Source organism: Motacilla alba, chromosome 8 (assembly GCF_015832195.1).
Source record: "Motacilla alba alba isolate MOTALB_02 chromosome 8, Motacilla_alba_V1.0_pri, whole genome shotgun sequence".
Lineage (NCBI taxonomy): Eukaryota > Metazoa > Chordata > Aves > Passeriformes > Motacillidae > Motacilla > Motacilla alba.
This window is the reverse complement of record NC_052023.1, coordinates 21,099,319-21,123,859: the sequence shown is the minus strand read 5'-3', so window position 1 is coordinate 21,123,859 and position 24,541 is coordinate 21,099,319. Positions and strand designations below refer to the sequence as shown.

The 24,541-nt window shown below is 37.5% G+C and overlaps 1 protein-coding gene across 1 annotated transcript; it reads right to left on the bottom strand.

Annotated features, from left to right (window-relative positions):
* Nucleotides 1-989: 989 nt before the first annotated feature.
* KIF14 (kinesin family member 14) lies at nucleotides 990-24,107 on the bottom strand. The gene is made up of 30 exons (XM_038145051.1): nucleotides 24,048-24,107; nucleotides 21,140-22,317; nucleotides 20,532-20,786; nucleotides 19,052-19,139; nucleotides 17,526-17,624; nucleotides 16,507-16,559; nucleotides 16,130-16,160; nucleotides 15,792-15,899; nucleotides 14,521-14,637; nucleotides 13,809-13,927; nucleotides 13,330-13,502; nucleotides 12,840-12,987; nucleotides 12,676-12,739; nucleotides 12,291-12,475; nucleotides 11,470-11,572; nucleotides 11,107-11,261; nucleotides 10,187-10,334; nucleotides 9,401-9,553; nucleotides 8,671-8,797; nucleotides 7,962-8,055; nucleotides 7,325-7,463; nucleotides 6,810-6,913; nucleotides 6,279-6,373; nucleotides 5,331-5,546; nucleotides 5,000-5,184; nucleotides 4,279-4,437; nucleotides 3,623-3,742; nucleotides 2,686-2,760; nucleotides 1,874-2,012; nucleotides 990-1,752 (listed from the first exon to the last, which is right to left on the bottom strand). The coding sequence occupies exons 2-30, from the start codon at nucleotides 22,228-22,230 to the stop codon at nucleotides 1,391-1,393; spliced, it is 4,905 nt and encodes a 1,634-aa protein (XP_038000979.1). The 5' UTR covers nucleotides 22,231-22,317; nucleotides 24,048-24,107; the 3' UTR covers nucleotides 990-1,390.
* Nucleotides 24,108-24,541: the final 434 nt, after the last annotated feature.

The window sequence follows — 24,541 nt, the reverse complement described above, 5'->3', positions numbered from 1 at the left end:
AGGGACTGGCACATGGTCGGGGCATGGCTGCTGTTTCTGTCCTGCTGTACTGGACACGCTGGAACTCCAGTGTGAACACAAGTCAGAGAGACTGGGACCTGTGGATGGGTCCATGTGGAAGCAGAGATCCACACGCAGCCCATGGAGGAGCCCACACTGGCACAGGTGGGCCTGAGGGAGGGAAAGCCAAGGCAAGCCAATGATGGAGTAGGCTCCTGGCAGGGACCCGTGGACACGTGGTAAAAGGAGACCATGCTGGAACAGGGTTGTTGGCAGGACTTGTAACTCTGTGGGGAACCCAAACTGGAGCAGGGTGCTTCTGAAGGACTGCATCCTGTGGAAGGGACCCAGACTGGAGCAGTTAATGAGGAACGGCAGGCTGTGGGAAGGACCCACAACCCCATGCTGGAGCAGGGGAGATGCTCCAGGCATGGGACCAGAGATTCCCCTGCAATCTATGGGGAAGACCATGGGAAGCAGTGAATTAATTCCTTGTTTTGCTTTGCTTTTTGTGTGTGTGGCTTCTGCTTTCCCTATTAAACTGTTTATATTTCAAGCCAGGAATTTTCTTACTTTAACCCTTCTGATTCTCCCACACTGATGGGGGAGCAAGGAAGTGGCTTTGCGGTGCTTAGCTTCCAGCTGGGCTTAAACCAAAACATTCATGTTGATGTACAGGAAAAAACCTTAGCTTCTACCTTCTGAACTTCTCAGCACTGTTGGCTTGTTAAACAATGATAACCAGCACAAGGAAATAGTGGATGGGGAAGCTCTCTACAACCTGGGATAATTTATATGTTATTTAGGAACAGATATGCTTCTATTCCAATGTGACTAGTTAAGAAAATTATTTCAGCAATCAGAAGATAAGTCACTAGCAACACACCCAACATAAACTTATTTCAGATTACTTTGAACAGCATCATTGATACTTTAAGAGCAGATTCTTCAATGAACTAAAAACCACTTTAAAAAACATTCATCAAATAAGGCTGTAAAGTACTTTTACTAGCTCGCGTCGTTTTTTCTCTACATAAATAAATACAAAGTTTTTGCTCTGTTTTAAAAAAAGGCATAAAAACCACAAGTTGCAGTAGCATTCCTAGATCATACTGCAGCTGAGATGAAGCAAAAATGAAAAAAAAATCAAATTATTTTTTATAAACTTAGATAGTAATCAACTTCTATTAAAACAAAAGGAATTATATTTTGAAGTTTTACAGCCTCTTATGAATGTATTTTTTTCTTTGGTGAAATATAGGGTACTTATACAAACATGACATATTACTTTCCCACCATTCACTCACTAATAACATTAGCAATAAATTTTAGCTTTTTTTGATATGTTGCAATAGGAAAGAGTTCTCTTTAATTTCTTGATAATAACATTTTATACCCATTCTATCCTACCAGGTGTAAGCTCTTGAGTTTGTGCGCATTCTGGAATCCCATTCCGTTTCCAAGCAAATTCGACCTGACCTGTTTCAACCTGTCCTCCTCGAGTCTCAGCAGTTTCATTACAAATAATTTGAGATTGCAGTGATGGCTGTCCTTGTTCAAGTTCAAAATTCATAATAAGGGAATCAACCAGAGAGTCCAATTCATCCAGGTTCATAAAAGGTACATGCATTTTCTGGATAGGGTTGTTCACAGAAGACAATGCAAATAAACTGAAATAGTTGTTAAAATATCCAGCAATGACAGAAATATTTTCTGCAAAGCTCCTGAGAGGGCTGGTGTTTCTGTATAACCCTGTGAGAAACAGAAACAAAAAGAATCAAATGCAGCATTTTGCAGGTACCAAAGAGCCCTCTCCCTTGCTTTGCAAGTCTCCTGTAGCCTGTAGGTTACAGGTGGTAACTCATCTAAATACCTTGTAACATGGAAGAGACAATTTGACAGACTTCAGTCAGGCACTGCTCCAATTCCAAATACTTCACTGCAATCTTAGTGCTCTTCCTTAACTCTCGATATAGAGACTCTTCTTCTGGCAGCTGAGATTCTGTTTCTTTCTGTATTAATAAAGAGCAATTTCAAGAGAATCAAATACATCACAGTACATTAACTACTAAACATGCCTATTATGGTTTCAGTCACATAGATCAAGGTAATGCTGAAATACAAAATCAAATCAATGTCACGTCATATAAGACAGCACTGAAAAGAATGCACAACTGCACATGGTTGACAGGGTTAGGAAAAGAAGAAAAGAGCAAATGGCATGAAAATTCAGGAAATGCTTGGCTCTTAGAGGATAAATCACCTATCCTGGCTTTTAATTCAAAATACCAGTAACTATGGTCATAAACTATTGCAGCAGTTATAAAACAATAACACTAGCAAAGTTGATCTTTCAACTTTAAAAAAAAACCACAACAAGTAGTTAGGCTGTTCAAGATGAGCACAAAAAGAAAGATACAAGTACTTCCAGAAATTCTTTCTCTTAAGTAAAATTAAAATAAAAGAGTTTTGAGTGGAAATGCAGCAGCAAGAAAAGTTAGCTTTCCAGTCACAGGAATGCTGCTGTGACAGAAGTGTTATCGTGCAATCAGAAATATACAGTATGTGTTTATATATATATATATATATATATATATATAAACACATTCTTCTTCTTAGATAAATGCATCCTTAATATTTAAATACCAGACTCAAAGCACACATTTTGGGAAACATTTCTCTTACCTTTCTGCAGTAAGACATGTTCTTTTCAAGGAATCTGGCCAATGCCACCATGTTATCCTTTATTCGATTTTGAATCTACAAAGATACTTTTAATTATATTGTACACTTCATTCAAGTCAAGGTGCATTAAAAGAGAAAGAACTAACACAGACATAATAAAGAGAGAAATACCCAAAATAGCATTTTCTGTGCAATTTTTCAAAGAAAACATTAACTGGTACAAAACATTAATTACATTTGCAAGGTGTTAAACCCCTACCTAGAGGAGGATAAAATGAACATATTTAAATATTCACTACAGAAATGTTGTCCTGTAACTTTGTATCACTATCATGCTAAGTGGCAGGGGTAGCTCTGGCCTTTTCTTTCCAACCTTACAGTAGTTGCACCAGAGACAAGCACGTACAGAAATCCTGCAGATACTTCAGAATTAGCTGCAAGTGAACAGCATTATTTGGAAAGCAGAGTGCTCAGTTCCATTTGCTGGAGACACAAAGCATTTGGGAGTTTAGAAAAAGACATTGAAATAAAGCATTTTAGATGGTTTCACTACTAACTGTAGGATTAAGAATGACAACAGCAAAAACCAGAGTAGGAAGAAATATTTGCTTTCCTTGAGAGGAACAATTTATCACTCAGAAGATTGCAGTATTTCCCAAGTATTTTCTTGGAATTCAGCCAGGCTCTCTGTCAAAAGAACTTACCCACTAAGAAAGTGGTGTGCTTCCAAGGGGTACCCTAACTTCCCTACTGCAATTTTCAAACAGCTGCAGAAATATTTTTAACTATGGTGCTTATTCCTTATACTTTATTCTTTATTTTGTGTAACTCCCTACAGTATCATCTTCATGACTTAAAATACAAGCACACAAGAAACAAAACATGATCAAGTGCCTCCAAGATAGAGTAGCAGTTTTTAATTTTCTTTTCATCTCACCTCATTTTGTGGACATTGTTTCACAAGTTCTTTCTGTACTATTCTTGCTTTCTCCTGTACAGAATCAATGAGACACTCCAGTCCTGAGCCTACTCCATCATAAATGGCAAGCACAAATTCCTTTTAAAACAAAAGTTCCAAATGCAATGGTTAAATAAACTGATGTGGTTTTGCATTAAAACAGTTTTTCTACAGTAGACTAGAAATAAGTTTGTTTCGAGTAAATTATTCAGCGCAGGTCTATTCAGACACAGGTCTTCCTTGGACCACAGGAGCTCAGGTCAGATTTTTGTATATTCAATGTGGTACTTGGATACAGATTACTAAAATATAAGTAGTGAACTTCAGTGAAACAGATAGACTTGTATCGTCTCAGTGCAGGTACAGTCCTAAAAGCACTGTACACTTCTTTCTCTTCATAGGTTTAACTCACACAGACTCAAAGGATGTGGTTTTTAAGGAAAAAAAGTCAAGGGTATTACTACATCCATTTTCACCCTAAATTTGAAGTATTAGATAAACTCTAAACATACTTAATTTGGTTGATGAAGTTGCTGTATGGAACATTTTGCTCCTGAGTAGTTACTGATAGTAAGTGTGAACTCAACACTGGAATTACTATTCATTATCAGTATTTCTAAGAAACATTTCTTCACCTGTAAACTAGAGGCAGGAATGTTGCTCTCCTCAGGAAAAGAAATATCAGTTGTTGTGACTGCTGCCAAGTGTCCTATGTATTTCATTGTTTGTTTTACTGTTTGGTTTACTTTGCTCCATGCTTCTGTTACCATCGAGGATATATCTGAAGAACACCCCTGGGAAACAAAGGCACATCTTTCACTGATGCCAGAAAGCACCTCTGGTCAAAGAATACACACTTTCTATACAGCAAGAGTTCCTAGCATTTTCAGCTTTCCATCTTCCTATTTCCAGTGACTTATCTATCACAGCTAAAAAATCATGCCTTGCAACCACAGAACCATACCATTATACTACATAGTTTTAAAAGAAAAAAGATTCACAAGGCTGTAGTGTGCACAAAAATAATATTCACTGGCCACTGGTTTATGAGTTTATAAACAGCAGCACTTGATAGTCTAAACTATCATTTGCTGTTTTGCATGTTCAATTTTACCATTTTATAAGAACCAATGCTTCTGTGAGGGCCTGGGCACAGCAAGGCCTGCATTACTCTCCACTAGCACAGAGAACTACCAGCTTAGCCAGAAAAAACGCAGCCTTGGCTATTTATCTTCCTTTGCTGCATTCATTTGCCATTACACTGGACATTCAAGTGCTTTTAGTAAGTCTATAATAAATACTACATTAATGCAGACAAGTTTTCTATACACAGACAAATTCTTTAATATGCTTTACCTGCAACAGCAACTGTAAATAACCTCCCAAGTTCTTTATTTCCTGTTTCATTTCTTCATCAACTTTTCTAGATCCAGAACACTTTTGGACATTATTAAGCCAGAGTTTACTTATAACCACAATCTGGTCAAAAGCAGAGACAATTCTGATGCTGTAGGACTGAGCAGCACGATCAAGAGAGAAAACTACAAGAGAAAGAAATCTATCAGATCCATCTCCTTTGCAAATGAACACAGGAACATTAATTCTTGTGACTGACAAACATAAATGCTTGTGCATCTGAAAGACAAGTCATTAGAAATGTTTAAACCACTATGAAAATGAGACTTACAGTTTTCCTGACATTCTTCATCTTGCTGTTCATAGGCTTTGGAAATGGCAGATGCTCCAGAAAAAACTATAAACAAATTAGTAAGGAGACTATCTGCTATGCTTTTTCCTCCTTCATGATTCTGTTCCAGCAAATCTAAAGCTGAACTTATAGATTCCTTGCAAATTCCAGGAAGAAACAATTCAGAAATGCTTGAGCTGGACTTGTTCAGTGAACCTGTACAAGGTAAAAGCAAAACACACATGCATGAAACTCTTCAGAGGAGAGAGCAGCCCATGTGTTTTTTAATGACTTTTATACAGACATCCACCTACTCAAGACAGTCATTCAGAAAAAATGTGCAAAATGTTCTAAATAAAGAACTAAATAAGTTTATAAATTCTGTTAGTACAAAGAGAAATTCCACAGTGAAATTCTTTAACAGGAACACATTTGTTTCAACAATCAAAGCTACAGAGAAAAAAAATAAAATCCAACCAATCTAAAATAAATGAATGCATTCAAATATTTGGAAGACTAAAGCATCCTATACTTCAGGAAATAAAAGGTTGTAAAACCTGGCCAAAAGCTTGGGGAAACCTCAGTAGTTGAATTAATAACAACAACTCAAGCAAATGAAGTCTCTATATTACTTTTTCAGGATTCAGCCTCTTTCTCCAATTAACCCACATAGTTAAGCAGAATAATGTTTTAGATAAACTTCTTAAATTAGGCCCATAAAGTGCTGGTCAGGAAGTTTTTGCCCTAAGAAAGGATAATCAAAAATACAGAAACCCCTACTGTTAACAGCTTGACATTATAAATTTGAAGGTATCATAAACAGGACATTTTTAATTTTGCTTTCTAACCCAGTTTTCAAACAACCATCAGAAGCAGCCACGTTTTATGTATGTAGTAGGTTCAAATTCTCAGTATGAAATGAAAGCTGTTCTGCCATTTAGAAAGTACCTGACATATAGGAAGTCTGTTTATTCTGAATAGATTGCAATTTTATCTCAGACAAACATCCAGAAATTCTCTTGTTCTTCATGAAGCTTCTACTTCTAAGAAAGGATGATAAAAGAACATGAAAAACCTTGAAAAGAAAAGCATTTCTCCTCATCAAGCATTTCCATGATGAGCTACAGCTTGCACAAATGTGTGAGTCAGTTATAAATGTTGTTATAAGGCTAAAACTTCAAATGCTAGGTCCCAGACCATATGCAATTTACTCCTTAAAAACAATCCTTTGATAGTATAGAAGTGGGAAGGAAACATTAAAAACTACACATTTCACTCTGCACTGATGCTTTGGAAAGCTCTACATACAACTTTTGTTCCTTTTTTTGTCCATGGAGGAAATCCAAGAGAATGAGTGAATACAAGAGAAGAGTCACCAGATGACACAGCGTATGAGAGTGGAACAAAAGTATATTTAGATAGCTACACAATTTTTTGCTTTGTTTTAAGTGTAGGAGAGTAGCTACAAATTACTTTTACCTTCTTCTGGAAAGCAAGGTATTGGAGCTGTCTGAAAGGTCAGGTTCCCACTCATCAGCAGGATCATAAAACACATCAACAACAGCTTTATTTCTATCATTACTCTGAAAAAATAAAGGAAACACAGGGGAGGAGGAGAGTTAAACTGAAAAAAGCAATAAAGTAGTCAACATATGGATAAATAGAACATAAAAATGATAACTCAATTTAGAAATTCAAGTTCTTTTACAGTGTAAAACAATTGAACAGCCAAAAGGATCACAAAGCAGTCCTTGCTTTACTGCTTCTCACTCTCTACACAAAATGACCTGAATAAAGTCATTTGTTTCTATTGTATCTTTTTGTTTTATGGACAAATGCATCTGCATTTTTTTAGTGAAAAGTTGTCATGTGACCTGCTGTTTAAGATATACAACCCAAAACCAAAAAGATTTTCCTCCTGTATGCATTACCAAAACCTTATCTTTGACAAAATATTACTGATTACTAGTGGTTCTTCTTCAGTTGTTACTGACCTCATAGAGTTCTTTCATTGCTGCTAGTTTGCATTCAAATTTCTCTAGGCTCCAAAAAGTTGTTATTCCCAGTTTGATGTTACGAACCTGCACCTGAATAGAAGACACCGTTCCTGTTTTATCATCAATTTTGTCATGCCTGAGAATTGGAGAAAGTTAAAAAAGCAGACAAAAATTAAGACAAAAAAACCACATTAATTTTGCAAAAATAAACGAGATACGTGTAGGTAGGATTATACAGAGACTAAAAATGTGACCCACACACAAAAATTTCTTCAGACATCATGCATCTCAGTTACTGTGCTTTAGGACCACTTTAAGTGAACTAAAGTAAGATGGGCATGGGTATCAGAAGATTCCCCTCCAAAGAACACTAAATTCAAAATTATCTGTCTATAGCATACCTTTAAATTTTTCATCTAAAATTCAAATTAGAAATTCCCATTTCAAAATACCAAGGCTCAGCTACATACTTAATAACAGTTTGGAAAATAAATTTATCATGTTCAATTGCACAAGACTGTTAAAAGAAACACCAACAGCTCACTCCACATCCTGACTCCACCCCCAAATATATACATAAATATTATATAACTATTACATATACACATTATAATTAAGTAACTCAGATACTGACCTGCAGAAAACAGTGTTTTTCCCTAATGCATTGCTAATGGCATTAGCCTCTTTAATCATCACAGACAGCTTCAGAGACTTCCAGTTCAGTGGAACTAATAAAGAATATAGAACATACTGATTTAGTGAACCAAACAATGTGATGCAACAACTTCAGGGTTAAAAATAAAGGGCAGAAAAGAAACCACAACCCAAAAGCAAAAACATAATTTAGCCAACAATAGTTCCAAGAATTCCCAACACATTGGGAAAACATTTCCCTTCCAGGCAAGATAACCCTTTTAAATAGTTGGGTAAAGGGTATTTCAGAAATAGAGGCATAAGACTAGACACTATATTATTATTATTATTATTATTAATCCAAGATAAGAAACTGATGAAAATTAATTCTGTTACTACAGTTTCCCCAATGAGTTAATGCCTGACCAGTGGAGACAGACAGGGAAGGACTTTGAAGTAACTGGAATAAATACAGACGACAGGTATGCCCACCTAACCACCCTGAGTGTGATCAAACAGAGCTTTTAACACACTCCAATACATACAGCTGATGAATAGAAAGGACTGTAACAGCCAGAAGGCTCTTCTTGTTCAGGATCACTAGAGAAGTATTAGTGGAACAGAAAGTTCCTGTGTCAATACCCATCACCCCTGCCCACTGAGAAAAAGAGAAGCCAGCATTGCCTTTGTAACATCACGCATGTACATACTCATCACTGGTTTATTCCCACTTCCATGATTCTTCTGAAGGGCATGTATTTCCTCAGCAATCTTCTGCTTCTCAGCTTCCAGAGCTTCCACTATCTTTGCATGACGAATAGTATGGTCTTCTAGAGCCTGGGGGAAAACAGGCAGTGGTGTAAAAAAAAATCTAAAACTATTAATGCTGTTTGTTGAAGCTAAATTTTTTGTTCCTAGCATTTTAAAGACTCACAAAATTAATTTTTTACTGGACATCTGCTACACTAATATAAAATAATTAATTTTATTAATTAAATTAATTAATAAGACAGTTCTCTGGGTTTGCTTACATATTGCAATGCTCAAAAAATACTGGAATTAAAAAGAAACAGCTTTTTTAACAGGTTGCATTTGTTGCAGTAGTCAGATATATATGAACACAGCCAAGACTCAGTCACTACTTACATTAACATCTGGAGTAATAACTTTTGCCAAAGGCAATGGTTGCTAAATTTTGGTGCAGGAACAAAACCATCCACATTATTTAAGAAATAAGGTCAGCATTAGTAAATCCCCAACATTAATACATTAATATACTCAGATTGCAACAAAACATCAGTTCTTCTGCATAAAATCACATAGAAGTACTTTAAATAATTTCCTATACAATAATTGATTTTCAAAAAAAAAAATAATTCAAAAAGCCCCCCAACCAAACCAGAGTTTATTGCCTTAAGAGTTGGGGTTTTTTTCAATTACCTGCTTGGTAGCTAAGGTCTCCATTTCTAAACGCTTCTTATTGAAGTGGAGTTCTAGCTCAAGGCTTTTCTTTGCCTTCTCCAGCTCCTGTATTTTGGTTGTGGCTTTTTGGTTATTCAGTTCTTGGATTTGCTTCTTACGAGATTCTTCTCTCTAATACCAAAAAGGAAAAGTGAGAGGAGGAATACTCCTTCTATAGAATTTCTGACCCATCCTTCAGGCAGATATTCCATACATTTAAAACTTGCAGCCTCTGACCTACACAGCCCAACGTCAGCAATGGTTTTATCCCAGTTCACAAGCATCACTTCAGGTCTTCTATAGAATATGTAAGATATGAGATACATCATTATTTTTTTACCACAATGTACTATCCTATGTCAACTTATGCATGTTGCAGCTGTACTGAAAAAAAACAAATACAAAGCAGCATGCAAGCTTGGAAAGCAAATATAAAACTGTATTAATCAATGCAGTATAGTGAATTAAAAACCTCATACAGTAAGGCAGATTCTGTAGGTATTTTTCTTTGCTTACAAGTTACAATTCCAGGAATAACTCTGAAGAGGATAACTACTTTACAACTTCTTCTGTTACTAAGGCTGACTTTTTTTTTAAGAATGAGGCTTTGCATTCTCTAACATGTTGCTGTAATATGCAAGAGAAAAAGAAAACCAAAACCACACAAACCAAGGCCAATCAAACACTGAAAAAACAGATACCACATACTACAGTTTCTGGTCTACTTTACTGATATTTTCTTGTAATGATGCAATGACAACTTACCACCTCTGCTTCCAGGGATTTTATTTTGCTCTCATATGCTTCTTTTTGTGAGGTCAGTTCTTGTTGAACCATCTCTTTTGCTATTTGGACACTTTGCATCATTTCTTCCTTGGCTTTGAGTCGTGCCTCTTCAATTTCTGATTCAAGCCTACAAGTGTTGTACATTTAGATTGCTGCTGTTTGTCTCTTATAAGATGCATACAGATTAAAATCTTTTTTTCGCTCAAGAGGGTTTAATTTTTTTTTTTAACAAAAAAATTACATACTTTACATGGTTTCGATTTCAAGGACAAAATGTAGGCACTTCCAATGAAAATATGAAAGACATTCCAGAATTTCAAATCCACTCAATTTCCATTTTTATTTTATCATTTTCACAAATTTAAAGACTACGATGAAAACTCACTAAGTCACATTAAGACACAAAATTAAATTTTAAATCAATGAGCCTTGTGGCTTAATAACACCCCATAATGAATTAAGTACAAATAACATTTCACTGTCTCTCAAATTCTCCATCACAGAAGATGTAAGGTTATTACTTTGGGTTCTTCTCATTTTTCTAAGGCATTTACTTTTCAGACTTTAAATCTCTTTAAAACATCAGAAGTCATTTTCAGACCCATCACACACTTGGAGAGAAACATAATTAAAGAGATACACTGCTCTGAGGACCCCTGGAGCTCAGTGTTTCTCTAATAGTGGTCACATGGTCGGTATCTGGATTAGCTTGTGGTGATTGAACCTCAGAGGTGTACATCATTTCAGCCAAGTCTGTGACTTCCATTATAAATGGAGTTGCTATTTTCCAACTTTCCCCCTTGTGAAATAATTAATAATCTTCAGTTATTTCTAAAACTAATTGCATGGTTGAATTAACAACTGAGCTTATTTTCAGAACAAGAAAAATCAATACTTACTGTGTTCGCTGTGCAATAAGTAGCTCGTTCTTTGCAAATTCAAAATCTTTTGGACCATCATGCAAAGACCCACAAGAAGGTGTTTTAACTTTCTGAACCTCTGCTGGATGATTAAACCTGAAATAATGGTCTCCCCCAAGAACCACTCGATCACCCTATTGGGAGAAAAAAAAAATCTGCTGAAACTTTGGTTTATAAGCAAATTTTCAGTTCTTAAAACATGCAGGTGAAGCTACAAGTCAAAGAGGAAGAGAAAAATGGTCACAGATTGTTCTCAGAAAACCTGCAGTCAGAAGCTGAGATATTAACAAAGCAAAGAAACCCATACATGCACAAATTACTATTACCAGATCAATGACTTACGTGATGCAGAATTGTTGGGTCCAAAATGCATTTCCCATTTACGTACGTCTTGGCTTCTCTAAGTGGAATAATACTTACTTTGCCAACAGTATTTTTAATAACACTGAAAACAAGAAACATTTGCAGTATTAGCAGCTTATGATAATTGTAAGTGATGCTTCTTAACAGACTAAAATTCAAACTTTAGATGCTATTGTTTTCCTAAGTGTGTACTGTCTTTATACTATTTAGGTACAACACACATAACTAATGAATGACAACCTTTATTTTGGTAGAAACCTATATTTATATCAAGGAATCCACTGCTAGAAAATTATTGCAATACCCTGCCATCTGAGAATTTCCTTGCTAATGTGACTTTCATGTTTTTAGTAACTGATTAGTTACATTTCTTACAGCATTTTTGGGGGGGATCAGTTGCAGGGAATGCACTTTGAGCAATATTCCTGCAGTACAGCCAAGCTGCTGTCTAATTTTATTAAATTAAGAACTGTCAAGGCGTTTCACTTTTCCACTGAACTTAATGTAACATTTATCTATCACACAGCATCATTTGATCAGGTCTTATTCATGTAGAAATGCTGCAGAAGAAACCTTTGCTACATGAATGTAATGAACAAAGAAACCTAACTACCTCAGTTAACAGATTTCTAGAGGGAACAGAAGGTAGTTGCCTTAATCATTGAGCAGTACAAAAAATATCCCTACATAGTATTTTCTTGTCTAGAAGACTATATTTTGTTACTGCCAGAAGGAAGAGTGACTCCAAAAGAAAGGGAAGGGTAGGAAGAAACTTAAAATGTAAAAAGAACACTACAAACCAATGGTCATCAGCAATCAGCACTCCAGAGAGCTGGATATCATGTTTTGAATTTGGTGTACACCTTCCAACTGTAGTTTCTCCTTCTTTGATCATATATAACAGCACCTCAGAAAGCTGAGGATCTTCATTGAGATTGACAAGGTTTGGTAAATGATTGTCCATTTTGAATGCAATTCCAGCTTTCTAGATAAAAAAGAGCTCTGCATTAAAAAACAATTTACTTTATGCATTCAAATATCTACATTGAATTTTTCAAAGAAGTCACAGCAATCTGTTGCAAGATGAGTATTAAGGAAACAAAATCTTACAGCTATTCTCATTTTTCTGCAAGTTTTGCTGAGGTTATATTTTCTGTATTATGTCCTATAGAAAAAAAAATGTACCTGCAATTCTTTTATATCCTCCAATTTCCTTTTTTCTGCTTGTTCAAGTTTTTCTTTCCAGGCCCTTAATATATGGAGAAAATAACATAACACATAAGGAGAAAATTAAAGCATATAAATTTTACCATTTCCATTTTAAATTAAGACACTAATGAGTGCCTGACCTTTGCATTTCTGCCATGTTTCTCTCCTGCTGGTGCAATTCTACCCTCAGAGATGTTATTTCCTGCAAATAACGCCTGTATTTTTCACGATCAGTGTTCAGAGCACTTTTCTGAGCTGCCCTCAGTTTTTCAATTTCAGCTTTTAATTCTACATGAGACAAACCAGACATACGGTACACATTAAAATGAAGGCAAAATACACTTCAAGTACAATAGTACAAAATTAATCCTGTTATTTATTTAAAAGCAAAACACCTTTCTCTATTTCCAGTTCTCAAGTGTAGCCTAAGACATCACTTGCATTTTGGAAAATAAAAAAGCTCACAAAGAACAATAATATTAAAAGGAAGACATCCCAAGCTGTATTAGTCTAGTTGACAAGAGGTCAGTCAAACACAAAAGAATATTAGTAGCAACAACTCTTATGAGAAATAAGCTAAACACACATGCAAATGACAACCCTGAAAGACTGCTGAAAGGTCAAGCTCACCTCTGATTAGTTTGACATTCACATCTTCATTTACTTTAGCAATGTTGATAATTGAACAAGCCTGTTTGGCATAGCGAAGGGTGCTGAGTGTCTCCTCCGTGCTGCTGGCAGCTGGGCTCACTGTGGCTATCATGGTCGTTTGGGAATTGCCACCAAGGCTTTCCTTTAGCAGCCTTCATTGGACAGGAGAATACCAGTGAATCCCTGGCCCTCACACTGACAGAAAAATTCAAAACTACCCAATTGGAACAGATTAAATACAAAATACCCAGGATTTTGCTACTTATGTGAGAGGGACTGTTAGCTGCTTCAAACACAAACCAAGCTCCTGTTTGGTCTTTGTCTGATGCAACAGGCTAATTTCTTCCCTCCACAGCTCATTTGAGAGAGAGGGAGAGAAAGGATGGGAAGAGGTGCCTCACGAATAGATGAGAAAACCACAACCTCAGAAAGCCTCAATTGCTGTATAATATACGTACCAAGTAAGGACAGATTCCCGGTAAGGAATGAAAGTTTTCTTTCCATTTTGAGACTGTTTAGACAATGCAGAAATAACCCTTCCAAGGGTCAACAGTGATTTATTGATACTCACACCTTCCTACACAAAGCAAAAATAAAAAAAATTATATTCCAGTTGCAGTTTCTTGTGTGATGTTATCAACTGTACTGTTGATTAATTATGTTTGTTCAATGTATGCTACAGCTGTACCACATTACATCTCCCCAGTTATTAAACAATAAGATGGAAGGGCATCTTCATTTTGAAAGAACAAGGACCCTGCCTTTAAAATAAGTAGTGTTAAGAACCATCAAACTTAAGAAGGCAGCTTGAAATAAAGTCTCTTCTTAGAAAAATCTAAAAAGGGGCAAGCCTCAACTCCATGTGATATTGGATTAATGATTTCCAAAGTCACACAGTTCCCCCCCCCACTTCTGCAGGATCATTAGACCTACATAACATGGGGAGAGATGTTCTAAGCAAGATCTGACACATTGCACAGTTCAAACAGCTTCTTCAGGCCACCCACTCTCACTGGCAAAATGTGATGTAATACTGGTAAGCATAAGGGCAATATACATCCTTTTATAGCGACAGTTCCTGCCCAAATTCCTGTTATGTGAGCATGCCTTGGAGTTTAAGGGTGCTCTTAGGAGTCAAGCCTTTTCCACAGATTTCCACTCTTCATTTACCTTCAGCCTTTCTCCAGTGGTCTGAGCCTTTGTACAGCACTCACTGCCAGCTAGATCAATTAGATTTATGTGACTGGTGAGCCTACGATCACACTGTTCTTCATTCACAAATTCTACCTGGAAAGAAAGGGAGATGCTGGTATTCAAACCAAAATAAAAAGCCTGAGGATAAGCAGAAATTGGACAAGCTGTTCACATTAAATACATAAAAATTTCATGCTGTCATTTAATTTTTGACAGGATACTCTTGTGTATATCCCTTGAAGGAGACTAAGCTCAGATTTATAACTATAGTATCAGTCAGTTGTGGCTGAATAATTGCACAAGCATAAACTGCAAACCCAACAGATTACCAAACTAGGGGTTTGGATCTGAAGTTTGATGACTGCAGTCAATCCAATTGCAGTTATCCAATAAACATGCAAATCAGTAAGCTGTTACTGACTTAGACCAATGAAGATCAGTTAAGGAGTCAATGGAAAAACTCAAGACCAGCTATGATAGAGAAAAATCAATAATCTAGTGGTGAGAATGGCAAGGGGAAGAAGAAAGGAGAAGATCAGGAAACTGGGACAAAAAAATTAAACCAATCAAGAACAAAAAGCCCCAAACCAACAAGTCATTTGTCAATGGAGAAAACTGACAGTCGGTAGACTCCTGAGGGGCTCTACCTATTCCATTTCTGTCTTCAGGCTCACGTCACTAAGTCAGGTTTTTGTCTTTTAAGCATCTGTAAATCAGATGAGGAGCTGTAGTCCCTATATCCTGAAGACACTTGGGGAAGAGGCATCCTGAAGCAAGAAAACATATATTCAGTGAAGGGTGTTGAAACTGAGCAGAAATTGCATCTCCTACCAGTGCCCCAGTTTGTTGCCTGCAGGAACTCAGCACAGCCACACACCTCACACAGCCTAACCTTCTTAGAAGCTAAAATGTGTTGGCAGCAGTGTGAAATTCAATCTAGCCTCAATTAGGATTCCTGTTACATCTCAAAACTCACACTGAGAAGCTTGGAACTACTCCTAGATCTGTCAGCCTAGACATATTTATACTGCTTCTATAAATATACTTAGCACAAAGACATCAGAATCTACTCAAAGCATGTAAAATAAAATAAGTTTTGTGGAGTAGAAAGCCATGTTAAAATGCCCTGTGCTTTACTCAAAGATCTTCAAGTATATTCTCACAACTTTGTAGGCAGCACACAGAAGAAGTTTTTACTACCAGATTTGAACAGGTACAAAAAAAACCAAAAAAAACCCCAGCAATACCTTGGTTTGTGTCATGACAAGGGTGAAGACAGAATGAGATCTAGAGCTCTTGTCATTCATTACTGTAGCAGCTGTTGCTCTCTGCTTATTTCCTAGTTCAAGCCAACTCTGTAAAAGACAAATATGAACAGTGACATTTGACAGTACAAATCTACTCAGCTCCATTATACAGGACTAGTCTACATCACTCTTTCACAAAATCAGCTGAAATATCATAGACTACTGGACAGTCTGTAAAACATTTTCTTCCCATATATGGAATTTATTTTTCATCAGTAAGCAGAAAATGAGAAGGCAGAAATATTTGTATTCCCTCTTAGTAAGTAAAAAACTCTTACCTGAATATCAGAGTAAGAACGGACAACGTTTCTAGAGTGGGGGGAAAAATTAGAAAGTTTGGGTTCAGTTTTCTTTCTATAGATTTCCCTGCTGCCTGAGTTCTGAAACATTTTCCCAGTTACAAACAGAACACAAATACATAATGAAAGCTGCAGTTGTCTTGAGACTTCCACACTTTTAGACTTCACTAAAGCAATTAAGAAAATATATCAAGCTAGTCATGGGTATGCATTTTCTAAAACTACCTAACACTGCTTAATTTACTGGTGAGTACACAAGCTTTCACAGAGCCCTCAAGATATCCTTTTTCAGGCTTGCACCATACATCTGTTAAAATAAATACAGATAAACAGTTAACAAATAAGTTAAGACTTACACTGTCAGGCCTTCCACATATGGTCCTAACACTGGATGTTCTCTGACACGAAGCTGATAAGAATAATTTCAAAATAAAAATTATCAGGAGTGCATTAGTTAGATCTAGTACTCAGGAATATGTTTAAAAAAAGATTCTATAACATAAATCTGTTATGTTTCTAAGTAGCTTACCCCAAAATCACTGACAAAACTCAGAGTGAAAGCACTCCTGCTTTAGACGAGACAGTAGAGTCTTAATTTCTTTATAAGAAGTCCACCTAAGCTTAGGTTAAAGGACTTACTTCAACAGCAAGTTGGATGTTGCATATCAACTTTTGCATACCATCCGTTGCATCTATCATAAACGAATATTTAATTTACACACAAGTGGCCAGGATAGTGTTCAATGTCAAAGCACAGAAAGTACTTTTTTTGATAAATCAGACACAGTAAATTCCTTCCTTACATACACTACTTAAGACAAATTTCCTTAATTTACAGTTTTACATATTTTAATACACAACCAGTAAACACTAGCTAAACTGGTTTAACTAGTGATACTTAACCAGTTAATCAGTCCAACCTTGTTTATTTCCCCCTCCTCCAGCTCCTTAAGAGACAACCAGGTAACAAAGAAAACTCCATCTAAATTACATGACTATAACTCAAGTTATATTGTACAGAATATTCTTATTATAAGCTGGAGATTTAGATATATCCTCAGAGACTTTTCTATAAATGCTCATAAGATCATCTTCATTTTGCAGATAAGGGGAGATTTTAACTTTTTTGATGGATTCTACTGAATCATTTTGTTTCTAGTTCAGCATTGCTCAGCGTTTGTCCAGTGACAAGCATTTTGTTTTAAGTCATGTGGTGATATTGATATTTTTATTAGTTTTTTACTTGAATCCCATTGTTCACAACTAATGTACTTAGATTAAAAACAATGATCACTTGTCATTAGTGCATTTTTGTTTCAGAATAAATGCCACTCCTTAAAGGTTATGTCGATACTTGTTTCTGTGAGCAACTTACTTGTTGTTTCTTCTGTCCATTTTCAGCTTTAAAGACAAGCAAATCATGAATTTTCTCATTGTATACTTCAAAGAAGCTCATTTCAAGATGATACAAAACCTAATAAAATTAATAATAGTTATTAATACAGTCCATAAAACATATTCATCATCCTTTGTTTCAAAAATTACTTAGACTACCAGATCCTGATTTTCAATGTTACAAACATTTGTGCTGAAGGGACTTTCCAAGAGAAATTATATCATGAAACAATTTGGGTTGAAAGGGACCCTTAGAAATTATCTACTGTAATGCCTCTGCTAAGATGAAAACTACAATTCATTAGAATTCCATCCATAGACATTCCCAGATGGAAGCTATAAAGCACTAAAAAAGAAAAGTATATAAATCCAGTTCAGAAGTTTCAGCGTTGGGTTTTTGGTACATGGAAATATTGTTTTGTTTGCACCTGCACTCATCTCTTTCCCTCAGCGATTGTGCTTCTACAGCACGGTATTTGTCACAGGGAAGGCATGAATTTATGTCAACATCCTGACATGGAACAGAGTGACCTAATGGAAAGGCAAACCTTGAGTCTACCTACAGTAATCAAAAAACCAAAAAACACCACAACAATACTGACATGAAAACACATCCTTTCTTCTAAAGGCGTCTATTCTCAAGAAGAATGGCATTTTCTTTAAGAGACAAGGAAGATTGCAGCAAAGCCCCTAAAGCACTGGAATCAGAAAGACAAGACTCAAGACAATTCACAACAACAGAATCACTCACAACGCATAAAGCAAAGGAATAAAAAAAAAAGCCCTGCATTTTTTAAAAGTTATACTCTATAGCCACACTCAGCAATAAATAACTTTCTCTAAATTCTTCAGTGTCTACCAAATCTGCTGGAGGATTAGAATATCAGATGTTCACAGGTATTAGGATTCAAAGTCTAGAATTCAAATATAAAGCAGTAAAAAAACTTGGAACAGTTAAAAATGGAAAATTTGCCTGAATAAGATTAACTGAATGTTAAGGTCTAATGAACTGCAAGTCAGTCATTACAGACACAAACAACCACACAGAGAAAAAAATACAGAGAAAGTGAGGGTAGTTATTTTTTGTTTCAGGTAGAACGCTGAGCTGGAATACAAGAAGTTGAATACTATTACAGTGCATTTTGCTCTGATACATGATGTTTAACAATAAATTCATATTTTTGAGCTCTATTTTACTGCCTTCACTAAAAGTATGGAGCCCACTGGGATTTTGGTTTGCCTTTCCTTACATATATCTTAAATTGTAAGACATGCAATATAGAGGAAAGAATCCTTGTGTAGTGATGCAACAAAAATATCATGCCCATATTTCTTCCTCACATTACTGCCTTTAAGGAAGCAAATCAATGTTGATTTTGACTGTTTATAGAGATCAGAGCTATCAACACAAATAAGATTTGAATCAGCAGAAGAATATGAACACTAATAAAGGGATCAGCACTAAAGCATCACTTTCCCCATAGTCCAATGGCATAAGCATATCACCTGTTCCTTGTCCATTTGTGCTATTTGATTGAAAAGATCTTCACAAAGTCTTGGAATTATTCCTCGGTCTTCATCAAATCCCATCATCCTGCAGTCACAAAAAGCCTGCTGGTTTAGTTTTGTGACTCTCCATAGACAGTTTCAATATTAACTATACAGCTCTCCAGTTGCCATGCCACACGCTTTTAAGTTCTACAACAATAAGCAAAAGAAATTAACCTGATCTAAATTGGTGCTTGTCTAAGTCTGGAGTTGGACAAGGTGATATCCAGAAGTACTTTCCATTTCATCCATTGAGAAATAGGTTGAAAACCCAAGTAAAACAACGACTCTACAGCAGCTGAAGAGTCTAAACCTATAGATGTTCAGTATCTTACCATGCCTGCATTTTATATTCTCTGCACACTCCCAGTGCAACCTAAGCCTGTCTGCAGCTCTGGTGCAGTTTTCTCCTGTTGAGTTCTGCCCCAGCAGCACACCAGTGCACTGGACTAACCCCCCTGCAGTCTAGAGACACACAGGGCTGCACAGCACAAACCTGTTGTGTAAACTTGACCAGGGGACCCTGATACTAATTTCAGCCTTATTCAAAACACAAAGGGGTGAAGGTATGTTATTGTTTAAGTGAAAGTGAAAGAAAAAAATCTAAACACAAACCCAACAAACCTACTAATAGGATAACAGTTGCTTGAGTTTATCTTTCTTTTAGGCCAAAGTAAAAACAACAGTGTAAGTAAAAACTGAGTTCATCTACTTAAAATGGAAGTTCACTCACTTGAGAGGGAACTTACCGCTGTGTAAGTTCTATATTTATTTTAAATTGAACATAAACATTTCTGGCCCTCAACTACCTTTATTAAAAGCCTACAGCACCTGATAGGAATTCTAAAACTCAAACTAACTTTAATAGATGCATGTTTGGAAACCAAACAGCTCACTAGGCATTCTATTTCAAAATATAAATAAGGTATACATAATTGGCTGTTACCCTAAAAATGTTACTTATCTGGGATTGTTTTGTACAAACATTTCATTTCAAATAAGCAGTGCCACAAACATCTGGATTTATTTAAAATTCTGAAGCATAAGGACCATAATTATAATGATCTCCTGAATGTCTTCTCCAAAAAACATCCTGTACTTTACTATGCCACTTCATGCACAAAATAACAAAGTGGTGAAAAACACCACTGAGAGAGTCTGACAAGCTCTTTGCATTAACAAAGGTTTTCCTTCACTAAAATCTTGGAAAAGTTTTTATTTTCTTCATTAAAAGTAGAAAGAAGTGAGGTTCACATGCATAAAAATATTCTAAAGTTAACTTTTGCTTAGTTGCTATAAATACTGATTTTATTATTTTCAAAACAATAACCTTTTGACACAATTCATTCACTCTGAAATCTATTCCATTCAATCTCCTTTATGACTTAACACTGCATAACAATTGGCAGAATTTTAACAATTATTATTAGCAACTTACGTGTAAGATTTTCCAGAGCCAGTCTGCCCATAAGCAAAAAGACAAGCGTTGTATCCCTCAAAAGCTCTTTCAAGGAGTGGCAGTGCCAAAGTTTTATAAATGATTGCTTGGCTTGCAAAATTAGGATGACTCTTGTCAAAAGACCAGAAGGAGAAGTCATAACTGAAACTGTAAACTTGGTTTGTGGATGGATTTTGTACAATTGTCTCTGAACCACACATAGAGACCACAGGGAATGAGTTTTCAGTTTTCTCTCTGAATGGAAAAAGTGGAAAAATAAAAAACCATAAGCTGCATGCTTTAAGTTAGTAATTTCACTGTCTAATGGAAAATAAAAAAAATCAATGATCATTGCTAAAAATACCTGTTAGATGAACATACAGAGTATTAAGGTTCAAAACATTTTTGTTAATGAACGTGTGAAAAAAAGACCCAAACATCAATAAAGTCAATTCAGTTTCTTAATAAAATCTTTCTTGGTGTTGCATGAAGCGTCAGCTAATTTCCAAGTACGTATTATATCCTTATTGGATCAATGATGAAATAACAAGAACAAAGCAGAACTCAACACACACAGTGAGCACCAGAAATAAGTCCAGGATACAAACCTGTTACTGAAGGGCCGCACCCGCACAGCTACCGTCACTTTGCTGTTTTTCACTTTGAAAACATCTTTCCCAGCACTGCTGCTCTCAGCTAAAGTTTCTGTGTCCACTTTTGTTTCTGAACTTGTGCTCACAGGAAGAGAGCTGGAGACACTAGGGAGCTTCTTGGCTAAAATTTGCAGATGAGGTGTTTGTTCACTTGAGGCTGGCTTGAGAGACGGTTGGTCTCGAGAAGTGCTGTTCTTTGGTGTAAGTGCAAGTCTTTCTGTTGAAACTTTTGCTGGTGTCCTTGGTCTGTCCAAGCTGCTGTGTTTTATCAAGTGCTGTACCCTTTGCTTTCCAGCTAGCTTATTTATATTGCCTTTTTCATTCAGTTGTTCTCCTGACAGCCTATTAGCACATTTTGAGGTAACGAACCGTTCTGATTTAGGAACTTCATTTTGAAGCTTTATGTCAGCAGTGCTTGTCTTATCTCTTAAACACGTGTTGATAGCATTTTCACAGACACCACCAACTAAACCAAAGGAATCTTTGCTGTTCAGGTTGTGCTGCAACTTGGTACTTGACTGACTCTCCATTAACTTCAAGTTTGGTTTAACACCATCTGTACCCTTCATATTCTGTGGAAGTGCAATCTTGTCATTTCCTTGTGCATCAAAGTCGCCATTTCCTTTTCTAGACACAATATCCTGATTAATTTTACTCCTTTCTGTGGAGCCAGTCCTCACACGCCTCTGCAGGGTAAGTCTTTTCTCTGTTTGTAGATCTTCTGTACTCTGTGCTGTGTCACTACCAGACGCTGATTTTTTGCTTGCTCCGGTTCTCCTCTGGAGTGTTAATCTGCCTTCCAGTTTAAAAGAAGTTGACACATCACTCACTTTTGCACAAGCTGAAATCAAATAGGTCCTATTTGCTTCCTCAGTCTTACTCTGAGGACACGAAGGCAGACCATCCTTGTCTCCCAATACCTGTGACCTCAGCTGCTGCCCAGATGCTTTACTGCTGGCCAGGGTATTGTGTGAGGAGGGCTTCTGCAGGGTGGCTGTGCATCGTGGCCCAGCAGGGCTCCTGGCGGGGACTGTGTAAATAGGCATCTTGTCTTCCAGCTAATTAAAATCCAAATGTTGAAAAGCACAGCACTTTCCTAAAGGATTATTTCTAGTTGCTGCTTTGTGAGGAATCTGGGGAGACAAAGCAAATAATTTTTTATGATGTTGATGTGCAGCGTGAGTTATGTTTTGCTGCTTGGGGAGCTCCTTACATATACTGCAGTACATGTTCCCAAACATTAAGAACAACTAGTATCCTGTTTCACCTCTGGTATTTAAAAATAATTCTTTTATAGCTGAATGACTGCTTCCAACAAAAGGCTATTTGACTTGATTTATTGAGTTCTATGATTTGTTTCAGAAAGTAAACCAAGCATCACAAAGAAGCACCAGTTGGTGAAAAGGACAATCTAACTAGCAACAAAGATGACCATAGATACTTCTTCCAAATGATCTACCATGATTTCCAAACTGAAGACATTCCAGATCATGTCTCCATTCACTCACATCTATTTACACTCTTTGTGTTTCACAGCTAACAGACTCCAACAAAACAACAAAATTAACCTTGAATAGGAAGTCTGTGATCATGGAAGAGAGATTTTTTCCCAGGGCTTTGATATGCAATATATAACCCAGTATCAGAGCAGGACAGTTAATAAAGATGACTATTAGTAGTAACTTTGGATGTTATTTTAGGTCACTCTGGTACATAGACACATAGCAAAACAAAAGATACCTGGTCTAGGGGACAAAAGAAAACTGTAAAGTATACTCCCTGTCCTTTCTACATGTAAACATTTTGAAAGCTCTCTATATATAATCTGTATAGGAAAGCGAGTTTTCCCTTTTGCATCTGCATCATGTTATTGGGTTGTATCGGGTTTGATATCAATACTCACTGCAGACTTGCCACCTGCAATTAATTCATGATTACAAGTCAACAAGAAGTCACTGGCCTTTGTTCCTTTAAAAGCTGCAATATCATTAACAACAGCAGTACATGGTCAGGTGGAAAAAAAGAAAAGCAAGATGAGAGCAAGTGATGAAGAAATCATTCAGCCACTGCTCCAACAGAAGTTTCCTTTCATGTTACACTTGTAAGTAGTAGCTTTCAGAGTACTCTCAGACTTTATGCAATTACATCCACTTACACATGTCATGACTGCAGTTTTCATAACTCACAACTTGTGAGGAAAATATCGACATTTCAGAGCAGTGTATTTATTGCTCAGTCCAGTTTCAGACAGGAAATTATGTTACATGACTAGTAAAATATAAACTTTGTGGTTCCCTCTAGCAGTCGGTAAATATAGAAACACGGATGTAAGCTATGAATGGCATGTTTTCTGGAAAGTCCATCCTTTCCATGCAGCTTTAACATAATTCTTGTAAGTTCTCCTCGCCTCTCGCCACAGCTGTGCCTTATGAATAACAACAAAGTCTTTCTGGAGAAAAGTGAAACTCCCCATTAAAGGCTCCTTCGTTCTACAATAAGGAATGAGGTCCAGTTCGAGAGAACGGAACTCAGAATGAGAAATACGCTCATTCCTCGTTTTTAAAGAATTACAACCACCAACTAGATACGAAACGCAAACACTCAAAGCTGGAGCAAGCGGCAGCTCTGTCACCCCTCAGCAAAGCTCCCCTCGCTCCCTGGCCGAGCCCCCGCACGGCCAGGGGCCCGCCCTCAGGGAGAGGCCGAGGAGGCGGCGGGGGCGGCGGCGGCAGCAGCAGCAGTAGCCCCTCCAGACACGCCGCCCCCCATGCCCCACAGCCCCGCGGCTGCCCAGAGCACGGCCGCGGAGGGGAAGCCCCCCGGGACGCGGAAGGGTGGGTGGGTCCGTGAGGGCAGCCCTCACCTGAGCGCGCCCCTCCTCAACCGCCGCCCCGCCGCGCTGCGCTCGGGCCGCACCGCCGCCGCCCCGTTTGAACGCGCCGGGCGCGCCCGATTGGCTGCGCGAGGCTCCGCCCAGGCCCGGCCCCCGGCAGCGGCCGCGCCGCCAGGGGGCGCCCCGGCGGGCCGGGTGCGAGGGCTGAGGCGCGGGGCCGTGACCGAGCGCAGCCCCGGAGCGCTGCGGGCCCACCCGGATCCCGGCCGGCGCCACCCGAGCCGGACGGGCAGCCCCAGTATACAGCCGTGTATAGCCAAAGCACCAGGGAAATGGGCAGAAAAAACGGGCGCGAAAGGAATTAAAAGAACACACACGGTGGCTGTGCACTTAGGTAACGTGGGCACTCCAAGCAGCACCAGGGGAAGAAATAAAAACAGAGTGTTGCAATCAATGGATGTATATGCCCATGAAAGACGCATCGATAATAAAATATATAATATGAAACCATCTAAACCCAGTAA